At 37.2% G+C, this 22,156-nt stretch overlaps 1 protein-coding gene across 4 annotated transcripts in view; it reads left to right on the top strand.

The window, feature by feature from the left end:
- The window catches only part of LOC129367427 (protein MTSS 1-like), a 45,273-nt gene extending 23,365 nt beyond the window's left edge, over positions 1-21,908 (top strand). The window contains exons 4-16 of one of the 4 annotated variants that reach the window (XM_055041821.1): positions 4,758-4,842; positions 6,021-6,112; positions 6,308-6,382; positions 12,190-12,347; positions 12,456-12,563; positions 12,696-12,793; positions 14,113-14,242; positions 15,210-15,320; positions 16,501-16,743; positions 16,934-17,140; positions 18,127-18,283; positions 18,380-18,673; positions 19,305-21,908. In XM_055041821.1, coding sequence (XP_054897796.1) covers positions 4,758-4,842; positions 6,021-6,112; positions 6,308-6,382; positions 12,190-12,347; positions 12,456-12,563; positions 12,696-12,793; positions 14,113-14,242; positions 15,210-15,320; positions 16,501-16,743; positions 16,934-17,140; positions 18,127-18,283; positions 18,380-18,673; positions 19,305-19,759 — 2,213 coding nt within the window. In that variant the 3' untranslated portion in view covers positions 19,760-21,908. Of the gene's footprint in view, positions 1-4,757; positions 4,843-6,020; positions 6,113-6,307; positions 6,383-12,189; positions 12,348-12,455; positions 12,564-12,695; positions 12,794-13,977; positions 14,243-15,209; positions 15,321-16,500; positions 16,744-16,933; positions 17,141-18,126; positions 18,284-18,379; positions 18,674-19,304 lie in introns of all 4 variants that reach the window. The other 3 variants (XM_055041819.1, XM_055041820.1, XM_055041822.1) reach the window with 3 other exon arrangements.
- Positions 21,909-22,156: the final 248 nt, after the last annotated feature.

Genomic DNA, 22,156 nt, shown 5'->3' with positions numbered 1-22,156 from the left:
CCTTGTTTGTGTATAGACTTATGGCCCCTTTGAAATAAGTAAAAAAAAAAAAAAATGATGTGGTGATGCATGAAAAAGCTTTCACTTATATTGTGGTTTGGTTTCTGTTTGAGTTAAGGAGAATTAAAGAAGAATTAAGCATATTTTTAAAGTTTGGTGGCTTAGTGTCAAGGTTACTTATGTTTTCTTCAGCTCTGTAATTAACTGCTCACCAGATCTCCATACCTCTGTCCAGCTGAGGGAGTGTATATTTGTGTGTATCCAGCTGTATATAATCCTCGGTCTCTTATCTTCTTAACCACCAGCCCATAGTAAACAGCAGCCATCTGTGGCCCTTGCGTAGAATTGGTTGTGGCCAACGTCCCCAATCTGCATGTAGCAAGTACTAGCAGCACACTTTCTCTTTCTCAATGTTTTTCTTTACACACTTTCTGATTACTTTGGCTTTTATATGCACATGTGAAGAAGCATTCATCATTTTGACTATTTGCTTTTTTTTTTTTAACCAGATTTCTTCTCAAATTTACATATAAGATTTCACACAGTTGCTAAATGGAAAGACATCTATTAAAAGTGCAAGAATTCATATACTTAATTTCTGGATTTCAAAAGTGACCAGTAATGAAAAAATAAAATAAAAAATCTCCATAGCAAATAGTAGATCAGAGCCTTGTACTATTTGTGATCTTATCAAATTTGTCTTCATCACAATATTCATGTCGCAAATAAACATGTCTTGAAAAGCAACAAATCAATTAGCAGCAGGATCAATTAAAACAAGCTTGATAATTTGCATGATTTATCATTTTTCTCTTTTCTCCCTCTTTCTACCAAAAACTGGATGACAAGTCTTTAATCTGCTGCATGTGTTTCAACTAGCTTTATTTTTTGAATGCTACATAATTCATTTAAGTTGTTGCTTCTGTTACTTTATGTATTTAAGAAGTCTTCCAGTTCCAGTGTTAAACGTTCATTAAAATGTTAAGTTTATTGATCTTTGAGAGGATGTTCCTGCAGTATTATGTTACCACCATTATATTACTTGAAAACATGGTCCAAAAACATTATAGTTTATTGCGATAAGTTCTGGTACAATATGTGATTCAGTAAAATTTATTGTGACAGATCTAATCACAAAGACAGTTTGTAATTAAATCATTGTTGGCTAATATATTGCAAGCGTTGTGAACCGACATTTCATTGTAATTCAATTCTTAGCTTGTTGGACACCAGCAGATGCTCACATCGCACAATAATGACCTTGCCCAAAATTATATCTTGGAATTTATTTGTCTTTATATTAAATCTAGAATATTTAGTGGTAAATTTATCAATCTATTATGTATCTAATTCATGTAACTGTTTTTTATTCTTAATGGCTTTGGTCTGAACCCTTTAAAAGTGTTTGTGGCGTCTCTGTGGAAGTGTCTCATGAAGCGGCCACACCCACAGAAACAACAAGAACTCCCAGCGAGGGAGACGTCGCCACATGGATGGTTGAGTATTATAACTGAACAATTCACCGCTGGAGTGAATGAACATTTTGGTGTTGTGCAACAGTGAGGCCCTTATAAGAGCCTCGCCTTCTGCAAAAGCAAGCTTGCGAAAAGAAGACTTCATAAAACAGAAAAGGAATTAACACTGAGCGCAGTGGCCCTTACAGGATATTAAATGTAGTTGAACAAAGTTTTCATTTGCCATCTTGAAAGATTTAATACTCTTTAAGCCAGTTTTTGTGCTACACTTGGCCACAGTCTTAGTCTGTTATTTAAAAATTAGAAACTCTTGAAAAGGTGAAGAAAACAGAAGAACAAAATGGATTTGGATTGTGTGAAAACGAGCTTTTTCACAAGGAATTCATTCATAACCCACAGCTACTATACCAACTATGCATACTATTTTATTGCTGCAGAAACACACCAGTAAGCCCATGTTGTATCAGTTATAAAAACATTCTCTGTTTAGACAGAACTGAAACCAGAGCTGTTTTTTCAAACAACTCCCTCTGTTTTACGTTAATGTACGTACGTTAGGAATTCTTTTCACACCTCAACTTGCCAGTTGGGAAATTTAACACTTCATGATGGTATGCTCATTACTATAATTATATTTACACAGTCCAGACAGGGTGGCTAAAAACATCTCACGCAATCTCAGTAATGGGTTTGTTGAGGAACCTGAAATGTCGCTCACAATTTGACACCATCCTCATCGAGTTGTAGCTGCAGAATGTGTGTGTGAATGATGGAGATGACGGCAGCAGCTTCTTGCATGTGTTGCAAGACAATTGTCTCTTGGAGTTAGTAACGCGGGTGGGAATGGCTGAGTGAGTGACAGCTATACATCTGTCTCTGCATGCTGTATAGCTGTGCAGACAGCTGGATGGCTCACTCTGCTGAAAATTTTACACTCCATAAGATGCCGCGGACACACTACACGCACTCACTTGCATACACACAGAGTAGAGAGTATCTCCCTGTTTATGAAGCAGTGTGCAGAATGTCAACAGTTCAGTAATTCAAGGTTTGTCCTGGCCTCTCGACTCTATATGGACTCTGACACAGAGAGAAATAAACATACACACAGGGGATCCCACAGAGAAGCTATTGATTCATGCTGAACATCTAGACAATAGATCTGTCAATCAATGTTTCACCACTGCCAGCGGATGACCGTTTAGGCTGTGAGGAGAAAAATGCACATTTTGCCAACTTCTTATTTGTCCTCAACTGAATATCAGCCACTTGGTTAAAAAAAAAAGCTATTGGTTGCATAATTTATAAGGTGGATGATTGATAGTGCATGTTCATACATTTTTTCTTAAGTTCTAGATGTTTTTTTTAAGTCTCTCTCCCAGCATTGAAGAAGGTTGTTTTGTCATTACCACCAGTAGCCCTTTGTGCACTGCATCTTATTACTATTTAATCTTGTGACATACAATAACTGTTCAGAACAGACAACAATTTCCTGTCTGTCTTCTCCCACAGGAAGCTAATAAAGTAATTCATAAGTCCACGTTTCATGCTAAATTGAGGTCAAGTTTTCTGTTTTCCTAATTTAAAGATTATCAAAATAAATACATTTGCAGGTCTTTAAAAATAGTGTCTTCTGTACAAATCAACCTGACTTTCATACTCATTAAAAATAAATTCTCAAAATATAATGCATTGTTTTGTTTCATTTCATCTTTTTTAATACGCATACATTTAATTCTGTCTGATCAACTTGCTGCAAACTCTGCCCTGTTGATTTTTGTGTTATGACATTCCTAAAATGTTTTTCTGTTTGGGTACTTCTAAAACTTGCTTATGTCCTGTGTTCTTTTTTTTTTTAGTTTGTTTTTTTTTCAGGCCACATTTTGTGACAATGGCTAAAAGTGACATGTCATTTTGAACATCTGTTTTTGTAGACATGTATAACCGCTGGTATTCAAGTTGCTTGTGAAACATTTTTCCACATTTTCCTTCCTCTCAACTTTCCAGTAATGTGCTTCCATACAGCACTTTGTAACCAAACATTTCTGTGATTTTTGTGTGGCATGATTGTTGAACGCCTTCAACAGTCAGCAGGGTTTGTTTTTTTTTGTTTTTTTTATAATGTAGTAGTTAGCATTAGAAACCTTTGTTTTATTTGTATTATTTTTATCTTTGGAAAAACATAATTAATGTGTTCATTCCCTGTAAGTCATAATACAACAACTTGAACAAATACATTTCTGAAATATCACTTTGTGTCTCAACGGAAAATGATTTTTAAGCTGGAAATAATCCAGTAAACTTTTCAGTGATAATCAGATTTTTTTTAGATGCTATTTAATCTTGTGACATACAACAACCGTTCAGAACAGACAACAATTTCCTGTCTGTCTTTTCCCACAGGAAGCTAATAAAGTAATTCATAAGTCCATGGTTCATGCTAAATTGAGTTCAGGTTTCATGTTTCCGTAATTTAAAGATTATCAAAATAAATACATTTGCAGGTCTTTAATAATAAATTATTTTTCTGTACAAATCCACCTGACTTTCATACTCATTAAAAATGAATTATCTCAAAATATAATGCATTGTTTTTTTCATTTCCTATTTCAATAGGTATAACTGTAATTCTGTCTGATCAACTTGCTGAAAACTCTGCCCTGTTGATTTTTGTGTTATGTCATTCCTAAAATGTTTTTCTGATTGAGTACTTCTAAAACTTGCTTATAGTCTTTCTTTTTTTTTTTCAGGCCACAATTAGTGACAATGGCTAAAAGTGACATGTCATTCTGAACATCTGTTTTTGTAGACATGTATAACTGCTGGTATCCAAGTTGCTTGTGAAACGTTTTTCCACATTTTCCTTTCTCTCAACTTTCCAGTAATGTGCTTCCATACAGGACTTTGTAACCAAACATTTCTGTTATCTATGATCTTTTTGTGGCATGACTGTTGAACGCCTTCAACAGTCAGCAGTTTTTTTTTTTTTTACAATGTAGCAGCATTAGAGACATTTGTTTTATTTGTATTGTTTTTATCTTTAGAGGAACATAATTTAATGTTTTAATTCCCTGTAAGCCATAACACAACTTGAACAAATACATTTCTGAAATATCACTTTGTGTCTCAATAGAACCTGATTTTTAGGCTGAAAATACTGCAATAAAGTTTTCAATGATAATCAGATTTATTTAGACGCATGTGTATGAAACTGTTTTTTTTTTTGTTTTGTTTTGTTTGCTCTGAAATCACATTTATTCATCATATTTGTTTATGTTCTAGGTGGCACCAGAGACATCGGGTCGGCATTGACCAGGATGTGCATGAGGCATCGCAGCATAGAGGCGAAACTCAAACAGTTCTCCATGTAAGGAAAATTACACACTGAAATGTTGTTCTTTTTAACACATATTGCTCTTTGGCAAAAGTTATTCTCCAAAACATGTTGACTGCTGCTTCTCTTGGCCTTTTGTGTTTTAATATTTTGGGTGTGTGGGTGACCATGACCCTTGTTGTGGAATGCTGAGAAAAAGTCTATTTACTTTGATGCATACGCATCTATAATGTCAAAGGAAAGATGGACACAGCACAGCTTTCTGCCTTGCCCCCTCCCGTTACCACACACATCCCAGACAAGAGGCTCTTTAATTTCACTTGGCATTTCTGCAGAAATTCCATTTGGATCTCCATAGCAGGGGCCATACACGTGGGGGCTGCCATCAACAACCACCCACTGACACACACTTTGTGGAGATGTCTACAAGACGGGAGACTGAAGTCTAATTTTAGCTCGACTCGCTAAGGCTGCAGCTGTCCGCATTTCACACACTTTACAAATGTGTCTAGGAAGACGTTCATGCTTGGGTAATGACTGATAGACATAACTGCACAAGCTTAGTACTTCCCCCTGTGTCGCACAATCAGACACTTGCAGACTCACAGTCTGTGTTTTTTCTCCCTCCCCGTTTGTCTTTCTGTCAATGATTGACATGAGATTACATGCCACATAAATAAACCAGACTTTATGTTTGTGCATTTTTCAAGTTTGACAGTCTGCTTTCACTTAAATTGGATGATAAATATACTGCTGTCATGCATATATGTATTTTATTTCCATTTTGGTGAAGAACATCAGACAGTTGTAAATAATTGTGAAGTGGAAGAAAAATGTTAAATGGTTTTCAAAGGTCAACTTTCTTTGGAGGCTCACTAAGACTAAATGTTACACAGGTGAACTTTATTTTATGACTGGATTGTATTTAGGGGCATAGAAATAAAGGGGGCAGAACGCAAAAGTGTGTCTTTGCATGAAACATTTTTGAGGTATGTGGGAGGAAAAGTGGATGATCTTGTTTGGCCCTTGTTCTTCATGACACGGCTCTGTTTCGCAAGAGCTTGTTGCTTTAATACGAGTACATGACATTCCCTTTCAAATGGACTTTCAAAGGCCAGAAATGTAATGAAAACTCAAGGGGTGCATTTGCATGTAAATTGAACTGATCTGCCTGACCTCAGATTAAAAGCGAGAAACCTGTAATTTTGCAGGTGCTTTCTGGAGGGGCTGATTAACCCGCTGCAGGAACAGATGGAGGAGTGGAAAAGAGGTGTCAATGCTTTAGACAAAGACCATGCAAAAGGTGAGGTGAACTAGTACAATCGCACAAACTCCTTCTCAAAGTCAATTGTTGCCAGTTTTATCACTTCAGTTCGCAATTTATATTTATCTATTCACTAGTGCTCTTCTCTTACACAAAAGATCTTGTCATTTAAATTGTGTTAAATGTTCAAAAACGGAGTTGATTGACCTCTGCTAATTGGTCTGTTCGTAACAGAGTACAAGCGAGCTCGACAGGAAATCAAGAAGAAGTCCTCGGACACGTTAAAACTTCAGAAAAAAGCGAAGAAAGGTGAGAAAAAAACTTTTTGTGAAGCCATTTGCATTTGATGTTGTAGTCCATGTGTGCCGTCAGGCATAGTTCTTGTCAAATCAACAAGTTAAATGCTTTTTAGTCGCGGATGATTTATTATCAAGCCTGAAAACATAAAACTATTAAATCATGCAGCAGTAGTTCAACAGCAGGTACGTTTATTGAAAGGAAGCTGCTGTTTTTGCCTTAGGCGGCATGTTGTTGTTAGCCTAGCCAGACCTGACGCTTGTTTTTCCATTGACCTCCTGGTGAATTTGTCTTCTTTAAACATTTAGCCTGGTAGTTGTTGTGAAGTAGCTTGTGAGAAGTCACAAGGGAAAAAGCTGTAACTCATCTATTTGTGTCCCACTGGTTCCATCTCTGAGCTACTGTTTTTTGAGACTTATTTTTGTAATACTGCATTAGATACATTTACTTCAATGTAACAGCTTGTGAATGTAAAATCTGATGACAAGAATTTAAAACATACCAAGTGCTGAAAAATAATCTGTGGAGAGAAAACTTGATCTATTTTTTCTATTTTAATAGAAAATATGTATAAATTGGGATTCAGTTCTCCGTTTAGCAGCATGTGTATTGAACAAGTATTTTCCTACTGAATAAGTTGTGCAGTTCTAGTCAGGCTGAACATTGCCTTACTTGGTAAACACTGTGAGAGGGCAGTGCAGACCTCTTGGCTCAAGTTATACATACTTGCTCACCTAAATGGAAAATAGTGCTGTACATAAAAAGACATTTGGCTGGATATTATTGTGACATGTTTATAGATTTGCATTGGTTTTCATATTTAGTTAGTTTTTTGGGTTTTTTCCAGACATGTTAGACATCTTAAGTAAAGCAAAGAGGGGAACTCATTTCTGCTTTTGCATTCCCATCTTTTGAAGTGTAGATAAATGAGCCTGTCAGAACAGCACCAATTACTGCATCATTGCAGGACTATCAATTTGCTAAAGACAATGCAAATCATTTAATATCTGCTTTGAGAGCATCTGAGCATATGCTATCAAAACAGATACCCTATCCTATCTGTTTATCTGTGATGGCTTTTATGTTACACTTTTCGTTACAAAGTCATACAAAGTCTCAGACATTCATAGGCACACAATGATTAGTGTTTAGCTGGCAGTTTCTCAGTTCATGTGGATCTTTTTTCTCTCCCTGCCCACCCATGGTTGATATTCTTCTCTTAATGCTGCACTGCAGCAGACAATCATGGTAAGTTTCTTTATAGACAATATTTAAGTAGTTCCTAATGCTACAATTTATAAAGTGTCTTGGTTTAATTGGTAAATGACTGATGTAGGCTTTACTTTATTTTCTGTCGTGCATTCTTGTCGTGCTACAACCTGTAGCTACTCATTAGAAACTCTAGCAACACGTTTGTCCTATTTAGAGTGCCAATCTTCTTTTACACTGTAGTGTGTAGTGTAGATTATAGAAACAATAATTAAAAGATTTGGCCTTCTTTTCATCCTTCACTGTTCTACTTTTTTGTGCCATCCCATTCATTACATTTAGTTTGGAGTAAGTTGCCTTTTCTTTTTATGAACCTGAAAAAGTGTGATTTAAAAAAAGAGAAAGTCTTGACTTTCAGAAATATGCTCTACACAAATTGTTTATGCAGTGAAGAACTACATAACTTAAATAATGCATAAACACATCTGTACTTATGGTAACACTGACATTGACAAATAAAAAAAATACATTGTTACATTTGACATGTGACATGTGTTAGATACCCAGGGTTCCAAGTCTGGAAAAGAATGGAGTTTGAGTTAGATCTGAGATCTGAATGGAAATGGAGTTTGAAAGATTTTTTTGTATGTCCTTACTACTCATTATTCCACTGACACAAAGTTTCATCTATTCACCCACCATCACTGCATCCATCTGCTTGCTCACTGTAGATTGTCCATCCATCTACCATTTGCCCTGCCTTAATCCATTAGTCTATCAAGGTTGCAAATTTAAAGCCTCACAACTCCAGAAGTATTTGTAGATTGACAGAAAACTTTTGCAAAATTTAAATATTTTAAATGGATCAAAAAATTTTTGAAATTTGAGACTGAGAAAATACGGGACATTGACATATAAACTTGTTTAGGCATCTGAACAGATCTCAAATAAAATACAGACTAGTAGAAACTTGCAGCTCTCAGGGCTCAGTAAGCTTTTGCAAACCTTCTTGGCTTTGTTAAAGCTGACATAATCTTTGACTTGGTATGCTCAATCTGATTAACCTTCATGTCCAAGCTTCACAGCTGTCAAGAGCTTGAACTCCAGCTTTTGACTAAAGACAACACAAGACTACATACTTTCTCTTCTTATTAGCTTTCCACTACCACTCAGAGATGATCGCTGTGTTTCATCTCAAAGAGTGCTTAACTATAAAATCATCAATCTACTAAATTTTGAATAATCAGGTTATTCAATGGTCACAAAATTCTCTGTGATGTTTTCCTGTTTCTTAATTTGCCTCATTGAGGCAAGTTAGACATATTTTATCTAACATTTAGCTGTAATAATCTACTTTCTCATAAAAATACCACACCATCCACCATCTTCTCGTCGATTACACAAGATCTAATGTTTTCTTATCGGTCTCATGAGAGTGTTTTTCTGACCCAAAAGCCCAGCAGCGCTCAGAAAACGTCTAAAATTACAACCTAATTTAATCATTGACCATGTGAAAGCTGGAGCAGTTAATCCCATTTGTGTCTGCACTCATGTAGCAACATGTGTGCAGAATGAGGGACAGTTCAATCGTTCTAGTCAGATAAGTTGAAGCTGGTAAAGACAACTAAGATTAGTAAAACTCCTAAATGCTTGAATTCTTTTTATATTTTGCTAATAGTTTCTGGACATATGATAGACATATGTGTCTATCATTCTGGATCAGTTTCCAAATCATTACCTTTCTGGTCTGACCATTTCAAGCTGCCTCATTTAAAGTAAACAATCTTGATAATTAGTCACCTTTTATTGAGATAAAATAATGTAAACGTGCTTTTGGTGCTATATTTTAAAGACTTGCAGATTATTTTGAAGCTTTGAATCTTTTAAAGTAAAATATTCTAATTGTGCCCTGAAGATTTGTGTTATGGATTGCAAGCTTGAATTTTGTGGTGAAATGACTGAACCTTTTTTCAGTCTTTCTTGGTGGATAATAGTCCAAAGCAACTTCAAGTCAATTCACCCCTTTGCTAATTGGTATCCACATTCTATACCTGTATTTTGACATTTCATTCCTACTTTCATTTATGAATAATTAATAATAATAAAAAATAAGTTAAATTCCCAGATATAATTTAGGGAAATGTTATTTTCTAAAATGACATCCTATTTCTATTGATTATTTAGTTCTCATCAGTGTTCTGATCTTTTGACTCAAAAAAAAAAAACCATATGACCATTGGTAACTTATGATCAAACCGATATAATTCTGATTTATCTCAAGCTTTTGGGTAAGATTTATTGGCGTCACATTGTTGTAGTTCTTTACAGTAGACCAGAGGCAAATTATAGAAAATAATTGAAAATCAAAGCAGACATGAAAAGTTCCCAGTTTGTTTACATATTGACCAAATGTGGGTATAGAATATCCAGTGACAGCTTCATCACATACCTAAAACAACCAATCTAGCTACATATGGTAGATTATTACAGATTTTTTAGTGATAAGATGAAACTTTCACAGGCTGCTCTATGACTGAATGTAATAAAGAATATATTTATTTCCGTTTTCCATTTTTTTGAGGCAAAAACACAATTGCTGCTGTTTGAGGTATGAGAAGAAATGTCAACTTGAAGGGAGAGGAGTTGCTTTCTGTCAATCTGTCCTCAACTTTACATGAACTTTATAACCAAGCCTACTTTGAGTCAGAGCATATGTGTTGTACTTGCATATAAAAAGTATTTTTAATTTGCTTTCTGTAGTTTCAGCTGTTGGATATTTTACTTTATAGATCCACATTACAGACGGCCTTCACATTGCATTACAGTAATGATAGAGGAGCTGTTTATAATTAGTGATTACAAGAGTATTTGAGATGTCAAACCAACTTATAAATAATGTCCAAGGCAACAAGATGGAAAAAGATTTTGCCTGTAGGGACAACGGTAATGAGGTAGGCCCTGCTGTGGAAAATGGACTAATGAGTGAGGCCTGTTCAGATTCGGTCATACCGTTGCACAATGTAATTGTTCGTCTGTCTGGTCAAAATTTCCCTTTGGATCAATACAAGACCGAAAAACATGCTGAAGGTTGGACTTTCTAGTTATGCTACATTTAATTTATTGCCCCATAGACCACTACTATTTAAGATGATTGCATAACTCACATTAGCATTAAAATCCCTGTGCTTGGATTGAGGTCTGGATGCTATACATTTCATTATAACAGTGCTTGCAGTCATGTTGCAAGCTAGAGTTGATTTATTTAGCTGGAGATAGAAAAGTACATAGAAGACTCCTACAGAGCTGGGAAAAAGTATTTGCCTCCTAAGTGGCAAATACTTCTTTTCTCTTTCCAGATAGTGTTTGCTTGTTTAAGATCAAACAAATATTTGATATCAGAAAAAAGATAGTCTAAGCATATACTTTTTTGTTACTTAACTTATTAATGGACAATAGGACAACTAAAACAAACATGGCCGTTTGTGGTAAGAGCATTGTAATGATCACCTAAAGATATTACTTGGTTGACCTGCATTTTCTTAGTCGGATTTAGATTCAGACTTTGACTTCTTAAAAAGATTTTTGGTGGACCTGTTGCTTGCTTTGGATTATTATCCTCCTGCTCTGAGCTTTTTAACACTTTCTTCAATATTGACTAATTTTTTTATTTCTCCGTGAATTTCTTTAATTAAAAGCTTTATGTGTGGCCTACTTCATGTTGTAGGAAATTACAACAAATGTCAATGAAAGACAGCAATTTATCTGAGCCCAGACATATGAGCAGACAGAGACCACAGACCTTGATGTATTAAAGTCAAAACATGTTTTTGTGTAACTGTATCTAGTGGTTAGATAATGCCTTTGAGATCCACAGTGCATCATTGGGTCACAGGCAGTCGCCAACCTTGATGCCTCCTTCAAGAACTCGAGAGCCTGATTTGGCTTCAGGGCATCCTGTCTTTAAACCATGCGCACAAACACACTCACAAATCCTAGACGCACATTTTTACTTACTCACAGCAAGAAGACATGCAAGGCTGCACGTCAAGATAACCTTGGAATTATAATGTCCTACTCTGGATTTGCATATTTATATTGGAACTCACACAGACAGCCGGAGGGCCAGATGGTGTTATTGGTACTTTGCTCTTTTGTGGTGATAAAAAGTCTTTAGTTTTTTTCTTTGTTTGTTTTTTGTTTTTTTTTTCAAAAACATTTTCAGAAATTTCAGTGTATGAAAGAGGAAGGTAAAAATGTCTAAAATGACTCCAACCTTTGAGTAAATTGTAGTTATAGCCTACAGACAACAGATTGGTCTGAACAAGATAACCTTTGGCCCTCGTTGAACGAGAGCCAGGAAGTACTTCAGTAAGAAGAGGTGCTCTTCATGCTGAGGTGATACCCAAAATAGTGGGACATTTTACATAGCATTATTTGACATGCTACAAAAAAAAATCTTCACTAACTTCCTTCTTATGTGCAAAATTATATCGTTTCCCATATCCAGTGCATGTTATTGCATGATAAGTAGTGACGTATTATTTGTTTTCCTGGTCCTTATGTAATGACTAATGTATTTTTGCGCATTTGTATTTTGTTTGTTTGTGAAGGCCGTGGTGATTTCCAGCCCCAGCTGAACAGTGCCATGCAGGATGTGAGTGATAAATACATCCTTCTGGAAGAAACGGAGAAGCAAGCTTTGAGGAAGGCTCTCATTGAGGAGAGACAAAGATTTTGCTGTTTTGTAGCCTTGCTGCAGCCTGTAGTGGTGAGTAAAAAAGAGGCAAACTCTTATTGCTTACTATAACTGTACTATGACCGGATAAAATACGATCTGTTTATGGATTTCTGCTTTGCATGTGCTTGATGCTTATAGGACGAGGAGATCTCAATGTTGGCAGAGGTTACCCATCTCCAGACCATCTCTGAGGATCTCAAGGCCCTGACGTCTGACCCACATAAGCTTCCTCCTGCTAGTGAACAGGTATGGGGGGAGCCTAAAATCCTGAAATTTTGTCATCTTTACTCTTTGTTTTGCACTTGTTTACAATCAGGTAAAATAAGTTTGTAAAATTTGCTATTTTTGTGAATATTAATAATTAGTGATTACTTCTAGGTGATCTCAGACCTGAAGGGCTCAGACTATGGTTGGTCATATCAAACACCACCTTCTTCCCCGAGCACTACAATGTCCAGGAAATCTAGCATGTGCAGGTATGTTTATGCAGTTTTGACCTTCATGTTTTAAAAGAAGCAGAGTACACTTTAACCCCCTCCATCCAAGAAACACTGTGAAATGAGTACGGAAATATGACAAGGTCAAAAATATTTTATATTCTATAAGAGGGAGTTTAGTACATCTGTCAAGTATACATTTACCTCATGCATTGCATTTTTCTAAAAGCCTGAAAATCTTTTTATCCAAATCAGAAGCGATGAAGGTATTAAAACCGACAGTTTTTCAAACCATGGGTGACACCTAGTGGCCACGATGAGCTGGGGAAAAAGTTTGATTATTTTGTTGCACTCTTATTGATTACTCACTGAGAATAACATCAATACTATCCAGAATGACTTGGAGGCAGGGGAGTTAGCTGTTCAGACTATGTCTTCTGTTCGCTGTCCTTTTCTTTCTCTAATGGATTTTGTACAATTGCTCTGGTTTAAAGTAAAAAATCTACTGTCTTGAGTTTCTGTTTTCACTTTTTATCTGTCCTGTTGTTCTTGGACAATCAATTCTTGGGTTGTGAGGGAATTTTAATTCTAGATAGATTTTCTATGTATATTTATTTGAATATAAAATCTAAAATAATACCACATGTACCAAAGTGATGTGATACTATTCCTATTTTTCAAAAAACAGGAGCAACATTATGAGTTTCGGAAGTGAGTTCAAGTAGCAAAGCAACTTTCTATATATATTTTTTTTGCATTTCTTTCAGTTTTTTCTTGCGTATTTTGTAGATTTTATACTCGTTTCAATGACTGCAGGAAGCTTTTTCACTTTTTATTGACGGTGATGTGTGTAATCTAAATTGAAATAATAAGTAGTCCTTGAACTTGTTCAGCATCTGAGTATTTTGTGTGTTTTGATAAAAGTCTACTCTTTCATTATGATTTTTAATTTTTTTTCACATTGGTTTGTTTGGATTGGCTTTGTTCACTGCTTGGTGCATCATTTTGTGCCGTGTTAATCGTTTCTCACCCTGTCTCCTCCACATTCCCTGTTATCCTCTGCCTTTCATCTTTTCCCTATTTCTCCTCTTATCCCCCTCCACTCGACCCTTCCTCCTAAACCCGTGGCTTCTGGTGAACTTGACTGTCTTTAACTCTCCTTGGCGCTGCTTAACGTCTCCCACTGGTCTTCCCTTTGTACCATCCTTCTTCCCCTTTCACAGTAGTCTGAACAGCGTTAACAGTAGTGACTCCAGGGGCTCCAGTGGCTCTCACTCTCACTCTCCTTCCTCCTCTTCTTCCTCCTCCTCCTCGCATCACCTCTTTCACCATCATCACCCCTGCCATCGATACCGCAGCTCCACGTTACCCCTGCAGGCCCCGGTTCGGCTCTCTAGCATCTCTTCCCACGACTCTGGCTTCATTTCTTCATCACAGGACCAAAATGCATCGTCCAAATCCTCTTCACCGATGCCAGCTGAAACAAAGGTAAGATGGGGACAAAAAAAGAGACACCCATATTTATTATTATATTCAATCCGGCTCCCTACTGAGAGTCAGTCTCCTTTAGGCAGAGTTGTCTGGCCGCAGTAAGTACGTGAAGTCATTCAGTGCTATTATTGTATCATAAATGTGCAGAAAATTAGTTTGCTTCCTTTCTAGCCCAGAGTAAAATGGGTCAGAACCATCCTGCTATGAGAAAAAGTCCACCACTGTGACAGACTGAGGTTTGGCCAAACTTAAAACCCTCAAAATACGCTCAGTTTTATTTTTTTATTAAATGAATCATAGTTAAATTATATGCTGCTGTGTTGCCTCTATGTTTTACATACATTAGGAGTATGTCTATATCGCCTCAGTCTGACTCTCTGACAAAAGTTGTGAGATAATAACGTGTGAGTCAGTCCAGGGGATTGTCTGTGCGGGCTTTGAGGCTTGTGATCGACCGTGAGAGCAGTTGCATTAGTTGACGTTGTGCTGTTCGCCAGCAACCAGAACTCCTCGGGCCAGAACACATCGGTTTAGTTGGACGCCAAGTTTTTATGATCCGCTGAAGGTGGTTTGGCAACTCGGTGCCTGACCCACATACAGTACAGGCCTGGGAATCGGGCCTTGTGTTTGCTCACTGTGGGTTACAGTATCGGGCGCTTAAAAGGGCCTTTAACTTTTTGAAGGGTTTTAACTGAGCTTCTTTTTAACGAGGCTGACACTTAACATTCTGCTCTTAATGGCCTTGCAACTAATGCTGATATAACTCTTCTCTTATTCCACTGTTCCCTGATGCTTTTCCTAACTAATTTGTGAAGAAGTCGCTACAGCTGCCAAACAGTTTGCCTGTGCTTCTAGCTGTCAGTATGTCTTTGCTGTAATTGTTTCTCCTCCATCCATGCCCCTTTCTCTCTCCCACCTCATCATCCCACTTCCTGCCGGCTGCTCCCTGTCCTCTCTGTCACAGCCTTGTCCCAGTTCCAGCTCCTCTGAGACGTCAGAGACTGGGCAGCTTCATGGTGACTGCAGCACTGCCTGCTCTCTTACCGCTACTGCACTTCAGCATGCTACTGACAAGGTGAAAAGTTCTTTCTGTATAATGAACCGCAGACCTTCATATGCCAGATATCCGCTTCCGTTCAGTGTAGGAAGGTTATGGAATCTGAAGAGGCTTGCAAAAGGATTAATATCACCTGGTTAAAACCACAAACTTCTGCATATTTGGTTGAAAATATATGCCTTAGATCAATGCAAAGTGGTTGACATTTTAGTTAAAAATGACATTTTTTTTAACAAATAATCTAAAAAGTTTGGTGGGTATTTATATTCAGCACCTTTTTGTACAATCATAAAAAGGTGATTGTACACAACTTTATTTATGTGTATTTCTCTACCAGCTTTTCTTGTAAAGATGCTTCAATAAAACTTTGCTGATATATTTACTCAGCCCAGTCAGATACTAAATGAAATAGAAAGCATCTGTTTTGCCTCGGATTGTCAGCTGCATGTGTATTTTACACATGAACAGGAATATGTTTGATCTCAACCTTTATTTTCCATCTCCTTCATTCGTGGCAGAAAAATGCAAATGGCACTTAGAATGGCTTTTTTATGTAACAGGTTTCTTCTTGGTACTCTTTCCTCCACATCAGTGGAGTCCCCAAATAATGGTTGGGCTGTCAACAGAGTTTCTCGGTTTTTCAGATTTCATCCATCTTTCTAAAGAAAATGCTAAATCTAAATGGAAAATCTAAAGAAAACAAAACCCTGTTGCCTGTCTTCAGAGGCAGGGTACACCCTGGATGGGTCGCTAGTCCATCGCAGAGTTTTTCAGATTATTTTTAGTAAATTTTAAAAATAAAACATGTTATTTCCCTTCCCTTTAACAACTGTGTGTTACTATAGGTTGGCATACAAATTGTGAATTTAAAATATCACAATAAAGTTGATTGAAGTTTATAGTTTTAATGTTGTCAATTGTGAGGAAGGGGTATGAATACTTTGGAGCAATCCGACCAAACTACACTTCAGGTGTCCATCATTTTTTCCTTTTTTTATTCAGTTCAGCATTCAAACCCTCATCTATACTGATGTTTGTTAATCAACATGGATTTTGATCTTATTTTGCTTTCATTTATTTATCCTCAGTTATTTCTGTGTTTTTTATTATTTGATCACCATTTCATTTATTGATCCCATTGCTTCTTTTCCTTTTGTTTGCTTCTGTTACCATTGGTCTGTCCTTCCATCAATACCAGTTGTCCAATGGCTTTGACCACTACAGCCCAGCCAGTCCCTCCTACCTGCATAGCAATGGGGGGAGCTTGGGCTCAGCTCCAGGCACTTCCTTCCCATTCTTCCCACCATCTTCCCCCTCTGCCTCCACCTCATGCCCCACTCGTTCCTGGTCACGCCCCGCCTCAGCCTTGCTGCCGGACTATCCCAACTACTGCACGTTGGGCTCCCCGATGGTACCTTCATCAAAAGTCCCCAGTTGGAAGGTTGGTCATCACGTCAAACTTGATGAGCAACACTTTTCCATTCTCCTTGTGTGCAGTTTGTTCACTGCACAAATTTGCTGAATTACTTTCTTATTTTTACTTTCAAGCTGAAATGAAAAGAGAACATTTTTAAGATTTTTTAAACATCAGAGAAATGTGGAAAATCATTATTAAACAATTTTGTCCACAGGACTGGGCAAAACCAGGACCTTATGACCAGCCCATGGTCAACACACTGAGAAGGAGGAAAGACAAGGAAGCTTTGGGTGGGGTGGAGAATAATGGGAGCGTAAATGGTGGTAACATCCCCCCTTCAAGCCAAACATCAAACTCAGCGCCCCCTCCTGCTCAGATACAAACACCAAGCCAACAGGAAGAGAAGAACAGAATCATGAAGGTCAGTTTCTGTCTGCTCTGATTTTGCTGTGAAAGAGTGTTGCTTCTAAAGATCTCTTAATTTTATTAGCAAGTTTTAATGTCAAATAGATATAAAGTGAGTAAAATCTAAATGTCGTTTTTAAATAATGATTCTATTTTTGAGGGGAAATAAGTATTCACACCAGCCGGTTCTTCCTGGCTGCAAGAGAGCTGGGATATTCTTCAATGCTAACTGGCTTTACATTGAAGAGTATCCCAGTTAGCCCTGTAACAGATTGATCCACCCTCGACAACTAGAGTCAAGGTTTTGTGTTAACTAGTAATCAATTCAAACTTTGGAACCAGTTTTAGACGGATTGATGTTAATTAATTTGTTTCTCATCTGTTTTTGGGTTTCATTTGATTGTGGTCATTAGGCCTACTTCATGTTGTGAGGAAAGTTATTTCTTAATTCTCCAGATCTGGCAGTAATCTTTCCTCGTTGAATTCAACTGTCAGTATTGATAATCTGTTAACTGTTTTTTATTGGATATCATTTTGTAATGTACTTTTTTTTTAATGATCAGAAAGACTTAAGTGGAAAAATGAGGGGAAAAAGCTGATGAAATTTGTAAGGGGTCCCTTTTTTTATTAGCATTTTTTAAGAGTTTTTTTTGTATACTTCCATTGAGCACATTTAGTAATGTCCTAAAACTGCGGGCATATTTTTACAAATTACTCAACGATTACCTTTAATGGTGATACTTATTTCCATATATTGATCAATGCAATCTGTTAACTGTGAGCTTACAACAAAATCAGCCTACAACGACCAATGTTGTTACAGTAAAGGCACGTAAACAATGTGAATATCCCTGCACCATTAATGTTCCCCGTTAATGACTTTAGTGGGTTGAATGTAATTATTTTAATGGCTTTAATACACTGCACTTGGCTGTATGAATTCAGGCTGATGTCTTGATCTTGACTTTCCCCTCCCATGTTGATTTCCTCTGTTTTTGACAGGCTGATCTGGAGGCCCAAAATGAACTGGCCGTGGCCTTATCCAGGGGTCTGGAGCTGGACATCCAGAGGTCAAACAGAGACTCCATCCAGTGCTCCAGCGGCTACAGCACTCAGACCAACACACCCTGCTGCTCTGAAGACACCATACCATCACAAAGTAGTGAAGTTTATCAGAAATATCTTTTTGGACATTTTGTGTCATAATTCACTCTGAAGTAGTGTGATTTAACCTCCTCATATTTACCCATGACAGTTTCAGATTATGACTACTTTTCCATGGCCGGAGACCAGGAGCCTGAGCAGCAGCAACCACAGCAGCCGTCTGACTTCGACAAGTCCTCCACAATCCCCAGAAACAGTGACATCGGCCAGTCCTACAGACGCATGTTCCAGACCAAACGGCCCGCCTCCACAGCTGGCATGCCCATTACACAAACCCCATATCCTGGACAGGGGACATACCATGGGGGAGCCTATCCCTCCACACCAGTCCACACAGGAACCTATCCGTCTGCTCCTGCTGGCCAATACACTGCTACTTCTATAGGTACAAATAACTCAGAGGTTATCACAAATGTTCACTCGCATAGCTTTGGGTTAATACTTTTTAAACCTTAACTTTTTCACATGATTTTCTTATTGCAACCGCAAACTTAGGCATATATTTTGGGATTTAAGTGACAAACGCAAAGCAAAATAACAAATAAAGTTGGCAAAACCTTGCACTAGATTAATATCTTGTGAAATGTCAATAAAAATGAAAGTAAAACTCAGACACTTAGTAATAGAATCTACCTGAATGTAACTTATTTTGAGTCATGGAAGCAGGTCAGAAGTGATAGGAAGATGAATAGAGTTAAATAGAGGGTGCTCATTAAGCAGTGAGAGATTTAAAACCTCTGACAGGCAAAAGGTGGATCAAAAAAAATATTTACTCTTTGGGGCAAATTGTATTCCACACCTTTCAGATTTTGATTTATTTTTATTTGAAAAACATGTAGACCATCCTTTTTTATGTTTTATTGTAAAATATCAATAAAATCCATTTTGTTTTCCATAATATATCATAAAAAAGGTTGCTTCATGTTAAATCACAATTTTCTAGCAGCATTTATTATTTGCTTTGTATCATCATTACCTGCCAAGGATTCATCCCACCTCTGTAATCCTCCCTGCAGGTCATGGTCCAGTTATCGTCACCCCTGGAGTTGCCACAATCCGCCGCACCCCCTCCTCTAAACCCTGCGCCCGTCGCTCCGGCTCTGTGGGCGGAGGCCCCATTCCCATTCGTACTCCAGTCGTGCCAGTGAAAATCCCTACAGTGCCTGATATGTCAGGAACAGTTAACGGGAGCAGGAGTTCAGATGAGCTCGGCGGAGGAGAGGAAAGCTCATATTCCTTGACATTTGTAAGACCAGATGAAGCCGGCACACTTCCTTTGACGTCCTGGAGCGGTCAGGCCTCCACTAACCCTCCGACCGTTCCCCTGCCCAATCAGCTGGTCCAGCCATACCAGGGGAGTGGAAAGGAGGTGGACGAACAAGATGAAGGAAACATGCTTGTGGCTATCCGCAAGGGGGTCAAGCTCAAAAGAACCCTGACCAATGACCGTTCAGCTCCACGGATCGCCTGACGCCATCATCCGACTGCCAGTCTGGTGTCACAAGCATCTTGAGCTTTTATGATGGAAATTTCCATAAAAAAAATATTTGGGAATTTGGTCCAAAGCTTTAAAAGGAAGAAAAAGCTTTTTGTGTTAATAGGCGACACCTCTCGTACGAATTGTTCACTTGTGAAACATGTCACCTCAAAGACATCTAACCTCGACTTTGTGTAGATTTTTCTTTTTGGTTGATCCGTCAGATCCATCGGGTAAAGGCAGAATTGTTTGTATAACCAGGAGTAAACTAGAGAGCCCCCTTGTGGTCGTTTCTGTTTATGCTGAATAGATTTATTCTTCATTTGCTATCAAATAGAAGAAGCTCTAATCTAAAACACTTATTATTTCTGCTGGGTTGGGTCCATGTTGTGTTTCGTAACGGTGTGAAATATTAGGATGCGCTTCTGTGAGCATTTTTCTGAAAAGAGAGCACAAATGACTTAGCTGACCTTTTCCTGTGGTAAAAGAACCACTGTTCATGAAGAAAGATGGACACTAAGCTGTCTCCCGCTTCCAGCTCAGAGGGGTAAACACAGCTCACATCAGAGCCCCTCGTGGACCCGAATGACCGACCCAGGAAGCCATGGCAAAGTAGAGGAACTGACTTTGTGTCACCACATGTCCCCATTGCTGCAGGCTACTTTGTAAAGTGTAAAGAGGTTTTATGAATAGAAATTTGATCTTTTGTTTTAAATTTTTTTTTGTTTGTTTTAAAGACTTTATAATTTGTAAATAATTTAGCACATCTCAATTGAGGATGAGTATGATAGTTCAGAGTGGCAATTTTAGTTTCAAAACCTCTAAAAAGATTGTAATTATCCTTTGCCTCTCCTGCATAAATATAAATGTTTGGTTAAACTCTCCTGCAGGTTTTTGATTTCTCATATCTTTTGGTTCTTCAGTCTACATACGGAGATTTATGTAATATGTAAACGTTAGGTTTATTAATTGACCATCCACTATCATACTATAGTAGCCACGTGCAACAGTTTGAGAAATAAAAACAAGTGATATAAGTTTTTAATGAGACAAACTATTTTTGATGTAAAGATTCTCAAAAGTTCTAAACATTTTTTTCCCGTGTTTAAATTTTTTTCCCTTTTACTCTACTAACAAGGAAGTATTTCTGATTAACATATCCATCTTTTGCAGTACCATCCTTTATGTACAGATATAGTTTTAGTCAAAAGGAGAAAATCACATCAAAATGTATTCTTCATAAATTACAAATATAAGTAGCATTTTAGTTACTTTTTTTTTTATCAGGACTTTGATAAGATTTTGGGATATGAGATTAATCCTCGTATCGTAGCGTTAGACTATAAGCTAAGGAGGCTAGTTAGTGTAATTCATTTGCGTTTCAGTTCAAGCACTGTGTACTACAAGATGTATGAAAGTGTAAATATTGTTTAGCGGTGTTCAGTCGAGGAACTCACATTTTTAATTTATTTTCTTTTTTCAGTGTTTTAATTCCGTCTTGGTTCTCATCTTATTTTTATTTTTATACGTTCTAAAAAAATATCAGAGTAAGAAGGTTTCTTATCCGTTCCAGTGTGAGAAAGATATAAGACAGATGTGCAAACATTACATATTAACAAGAGGCAAACTGCTTAACAGAGTTCATTGGCAACAGTATTATACGTTTTGTGTACAAAATAACTGTACATTTTCCTCTGAGTTGGTTAAAATGTCTGAATTGTTTTAGTTTGTGCTTGTACAGTTTGTTTTAGCATGACTGAAGAGATGGTGGACTAACACAGAAACATTCATAAACTTGACAGCTGTTCCCTGAAGGCAATTTCATTTTATGACCTGGTCCATTTTTTTTTCTGTCTAAATATCTAAAATATGCTATTAACCTGTGATTCCCATATTCAAATTCTTAGCATAAATATCTATATATTTCCAAATGCCAGTATATCCTATGAGTAAGAAGTTTATAGTTTGTGAAATTTGAAACATTACAGTTTAATCTATCTGTGACATAGTTTAGTTTTTTGCTCATTTTCTCAGTGGAGAGTTGACCTCTCGCTGCTTGACCCTGTATAGTTCAAGCTTTGATGCTGTTTATTTTTCAGGATAAAGTGTCACCTTTAGAAATATAATAAAAATAATCAACTTACTTTGGCTCAGTTGTTTTGGATGTTAATGTTTTTTACTTTTACCACACAATTATATATATAAAGGATTATGCCAGGCAATCTTTGAACCGAGAACCATTTTATATTTTTTAATCTCAAGAAAAGACTCATTGTAATTTCAAACTGATGTTATGCCACACTGTGGCCACTAGAAGCCGCTCTTACAAAGGATTAATTACTAGCTCTAAACCAACGTCTACATGTTTTCATTTAAGATCTGTAAGTACGT

This window comes from Poeciliopsis prolifica, unplaced genomic scaffold, assembly GCF_027474105.1.
Source record: "Poeciliopsis prolifica strain line A6 unplaced genomic scaffold, Auburn_PproV2 SCAFFOLD017, whole genome shotgun sequence".
Taxonomy (NCBI): domain Eukaryota; kingdom Metazoa; phylum Chordata; class Actinopteri; order Cyprinodontiformes; family Poeciliidae; genus Poeciliopsis; species Poeciliopsis prolifica.
The sequence above is the reverse complement of the archived record's forward strand: the minus strand, read 5'-3'. Positions and strand labels throughout refer to the sequence as shown.